Consider the following 5327-nt stretch of genomic DNA (forward strand, 5'->3'; position numbering starts at 1 on the left):
CCCCAAGTGTCCGTCAAAATGCATCTCACGTTTCTAACTTGCAATATCCTTATTTACCGCTCTCTTCACTCCAGAAGAGCTCTCTCTCTCGTTCACTCTCTCTCTCTCTGCGGGGGGCGGGGCCTAACTATCTCTCTCTGTGTGTGCGGGGGGCGGGGCCTAACAGACACGCTGCAGCGGCGTGCACACAGATTTTTAAGAGTAGTAGTACCGTTAAAAACCTTAACGACACCCATCCCTAGATATTACACAAGTAAAGTGTTGAGAGTGAAATGTTGCTTTACGAATTTCAACACTTGATGCTGTCACCTTGATTCCAATTTCAGTTTCCTGAAATTGCCAAAACTGAATTGGTTTAATAGAAAACATTTTGACTAAAAGTTGAATAAAACGTTTTGAGTTTTCATCGACTAAAATGTGACTAAAACTAACAACCATTTCGTCTAAATGCTAAATCAAAAATAGCTGCCAAAATTAACACTTCTCGCAGTCAAGTATAACAGATATCCAAACATATTTAAATATATATATTAAGAGGGTTCAGTTTCCACATATTCTCACATGGTTGTATGTCACACATAGCACTGAAAGCACTTCTTAAAAAGCTGTATGATGTTCTCATACACTTGTTATAGTTTTCATAAATAGCTTTAACAGCGCAGTTTATCCCACATAAAATCCGACTTTATTTGTAGACCAGACAGAAAACAGGACTCCACCCGGCTCTGTGGGTTTGTGTTGATGAAATATCTGCATGATTAAAGTCGTGTCAACTTGCCTTAAGCAGCTGCCTTTTTAAAGTGAAATCTGTTATATTATGATCAGCAGATATTGTGGATTAAAATAAAATACTCAAACTGGTAAATGTGTGCGGTGGAAAACCGACTTGATGTCACACCTGTTGATATTCACAAGGCCAATAATGTTTGTTATTGGTGTTATTGGAATGTAGAGCTGTAACAAAGGAGTATACAGATGTGTACACCGAGGGTTACACAGCAATTACATAAAGGCTTATTAGACGTTGCAAACTATACGGAAATTATTTTTTATGTTAAAAGTTTTAAAGAAGCCTTAAAATCTGAGATAGCAAGATCTAACATGTGTCTGTTCCTCCTGCAGGTTATGTATTAGCAGACGACTGTCAGGGGGAGACCCCTCTGATCCCCTCGGAGGTGATGGAGTTCTCCATCAAGCACTCGACAGAAGTGGACATCAACACGACGCTGCAGATCCTCGGCTCCCCGGGCGAGAAGGCTTCCTCCATCCCGGGCTGCAACCGCACCGACTCCGTCATCAGGTACTCATCCTGATCAAGAGTCATTTCAAAATCATTGCTAACACTTTATATTAAGGTACATCAATTCACCATCAACTAGTCGTTAATTAACATTCATGTTAGCAATATAAAATAATCTACAAAATGGAGGAGGCCGTTCTGATCGGAGCAGCTGTGACAAATAATCCAACTGAAACCGGCATGGACAATGACTATGTTTTAAAAAATGCGCTTATCCAGAAAAGCCTGGTTTGGACACTTTACGGGCAGAAGAAACATTTCTATTTCTGAGCCTCGCTGCGGGGAAGCAGTGTGTGGACCTCTTTCACCTGTCAGCGCAACTTACATGATGCGGTTTAAACAAATATAAATAATTGGTTTAAACGGCATAATGATAATAAGCACTACACCTGCAGCAGCAAGTCGACGGGAGTTAAAGAGAGCGGGGCTGCGTAGCGTGCATGGCTTCCTTAAGCAGGTAACGGGGAGACGCGCTCTGGCGGCGGTCTCGTTCAGGATCCGAATTTTTTTTAATGTATTTTGCACACTTATTCCTAGTGTGCCACAGGTTACGGTGCCATTGGCACGCGTGCCAGGGGTTGCCGACCCCTGTACTAGGCCATTAGTTAAGAGTTTTTCCTTAATAACCCTTTCATGAGTGCTTATTTATTGTACGTAAGGAAGTTGTTGTAGATTAGTGGGTCTTAATATGCTCAATATGCAGTAGCAGTACCACAAGAATAGTAATTCTCCCATAATAACACCTAACAAGACATGAAACTACAAGTGTTAATTGTGTCTAAATAACTTAAAATCAGGTATTTCTAACTCAGAATATGTTCACTAATAAGCTAGTAGTTTGGCTCAACTAGTTGATGGTGAATATGTGTACCTTAATCTAAAGTGTTACCAATTCATTATTCTGCCAAACGCTCACATGGCTTTGATGCTGCTAAAAAAGAAGTATAGAGGAATCAGAAACATGTTTATCACCAGGTGGGTTGACACGTACGAGGAATTTGAATTTGACTCGGTGTCGTGTTGCGTACATAAAAGTAAAACAAAAATTGAAAAACACAGATAAAGAACTATTATAAGAAAATATAATAACATAGAACAATATTAAAAGATATATAGTAAAAGATAGGAGTATTTACATAGAAATAGAATGGAATAAAAATGGGCAGTAATAATAAAAAGATTAGAATGCTATTCTACCTATCATTTTGGCATTTAAGGCTTTCATCAAATCGTGTGGAGAAACATCAGAAATGTATATTGCATTGTGTGGAAAAACCTTTTGTAAGCACAGATTTCCATGAGCTTGTTCGCTATGTGTTCATCCTTTGTTGGGGTTGAAGGCTCTGTATGTGATGAAACTACTGAAAGAAATGTTCATACTGGCATCTAGAAGTAGAAGGCCAACGACGGGTTGATTCTCCAGCTATCTAAGGAGATATGTGTAGGAAGAATGAGATTGAAAGCAGTATGTCTGTGAACACTGGAAGGTAGTGAACTGTGAAGGTCTTATGTTTGAGTTTGTAGAAGGTAGGAGGAATGTAAAGTGAAGCATCTTTGAAATGTATTTTGACGCCAAAGCTCAAGGACCAGACAAGCTGCTGTCAGATTGAGATGACATGTCTTTGTTTCCTGCAGTCCTTGGATGTTGTGACACTTCATCTCATTTTACCAGACAGACCTCCATAAAGTACTCGGAGAATAGACACGTCTGCGTGTTGTCGCAGTTATTGTCCTGTAAAGTTTCTTCACACACACACACACACACACACACACACACACACACACACACACACACACACACACACACACACACGCACACACACGCACACACACGCACACACGCACACACACACACACACACACACACACACACACACACACACACACACACACACACACACACACACACACACACACACACACACACACACACACACGCACACACACGCACACACACGCACACACACACACACACACACACACACACACACACACACACACACACACACACACACACACACACACACACACACACACACACACACACACACACACACACACACACACACACACAGACAATAAAACATAGCTTAATACATCTGTCACTGCTATAAGATGAGCTCATTTTCACATTAGCTCCGTATGGAAGAAACACATGAAGTTGTGTCCTTTAAAAAGTTTGAACCCGAGCTGGTCTGAAAGAAAGTGAACTCTTTATTATTCATGAAGTTACAATATGAAAGCAGAACTGTTAATAGTAGTCATTTTAATTATTGATTAATCTGCTGCTGTTTAAATCAGTTGACTGTCTAAAACTTAAAGATATTATGTATAAAAGATATAAAACTGAGATTGGTTTTCACAACTGACAATCTAAGAGAAGTACATGTGTGCTGTCTTAAGCTCAAATAAATGTATTGATTATAATTATTTAAACATTTTTTTAAATATGATTAATATCCAAGGAGCTGAGGTTTCTAACTTTCAAAACAAATGACCAAACGGCCTTTTCAGAATTGTGTGTGTGTGTGTGTGTGTGTGTGTGTGTGTGTTTTTGTGTGTGTGTCTGTGTTTGAGAGAGAGAGTGTGTGTGTGTGTGTGTGTGTGTGGGTGGGGGTGGGGGTGTGTGGGGGTGTGTGGGTGGATAATGACATTGACGACAATAGCAGCAGGTGACATTGGCTGTTGAAGGTTGTGCAGCTCCTGTGTTTTCTGGATTGTTCATTATATAAAGTGTGTGTGTGTGTGTGTGTGTGATGATGATGGCAGTGACAGAGGAATGCAGAGATGATTGCTCGTCAGCGTCAGGTTTCCCATCGGCCAGCGTCCAACCCCGGACACCTTAAATGTCAACGAGGTTTTGTTTTCTGCAAACAATGTGAAACTGTGCACTGTCCTCGAGTCGAGGGGGCGTCATTTAAGCTGCTTTAAGCCTTCTGTCCTCTACTGTATATGATGTTCCTACATGGACTTGACGCTGTGAGGCCCACTCCCCAAAGCACATGAAGATGATGAGTAATCATTTTGTCGCAGTAACGGGGGTTTAACCGGATATCAAAATCACAATTATATGTAATATGTGATTTTTGTAGTATTACATCTAACTATAGCTTAATTTAAATTGATTCCAGCCGTGCTCAAGTCTTTAAAGCGCACGTCTAATTAACTCTGTCTCATTTTGTTTTTATAATCTTGTTTTAATCCCTAAAGTGCGTCCACACAACTGACATGCCGTCATCGGTTTTGAACCCGCCCTTCTTTATTTGCTTCATTTTATCCACGTTTCATATGTGAGATTTTCTCGATTAATCCGAGTCCATGTATGCATGTTGCAGAGAACAAATACCTAACTGTTTATATTATAAAATCATGATCAAAGTTTGTATCATTTAATGTATTAATGTGTCTCTCACACTTCCTTGACTTTATCCACTACTGCTCCTCTCTCCTCAGGCCTCACAGTTGTATCCGTCGTCTCCTCTCACTACTCCTATCATGTTATACTTATTAATCCACCTCTCCCTCTTGTGTCCCTCTCTCTCAGGTTGCTGTCTGCTGTGTTGCGGACGTCGGAGGTCGAGTCCAGAGCGACGAGAGCGAGTCTGACGGGTCTGCTGAGCCCGCAGATGGGGAAGGACATCATGTGGTTCCTCAGACGCTGGGCCAAGACCTACCTGCTGGTGGACGAGAAGCTGTACGAGCAGGTACGAGCTGGAACAAACTCTACACAGAATAACATTACAACATATAAACATATACACTGTAGTATGTCATATTAAAGGTCACCTATTAAGCAGAATCCACTTCTTCATGTCTCTTCTACATCAACATGTGTCCCCTCTGTGTAAAGAGACTCTGAAAGTTTCAGGAACAAAGATTCTCTCTCTTTTTGTCCTGATCCATTTCTATAAAAACCTGTCTGAAAATGAGCTGATCAGATTTTGGCCACTTTATGATGTCATAACGATTTTTGCCTTGTCACCATTAGCCAATCAGCAACCAAGGTAACCCCCCCCCCCCATATACA

At 40.8% G+C, this 5327-nt stretch overlaps 1 protein-coding gene across 1 annotated transcript in view; it reads left to right on the top strand.

The window, feature by feature from the left end:
• xpo4 (exportin 4) overlaps positions 1-5327 on the top strand; it is a gene marked incomplete at its 5' end in the record, with an annotated part of 30427 nt that overhangs the window by 16264 nt on the left and 8836 nt on the right. Inside the window, 2 exons of the mRNA XM_010793906.1 lie at positions 1123-1300; positions 4845-5004. Coding sequence (XP_010792208.1) covers positions 1123-1300; positions 4845-5004 — 338 coding nt within the window. The remainder of the gene's footprint in view (positions 1-1122; positions 1301-4844; positions 5005-5327) is intronic.

Source organism: Notothenia coriiceps, unplaced genomic scaffold (assembly GCF_000735185.1).
Source record: "Notothenia coriiceps isolate Sejong01 unplaced genomic scaffold, NC01 NC01_scaffold00001982, whole genome shotgun sequence".
NCBI classification, from domain to species: Eukaryota; Metazoa; Chordata; class Actinopteri; order Perciformes; family Nototheniidae; genus Notothenia; species Notothenia coriiceps.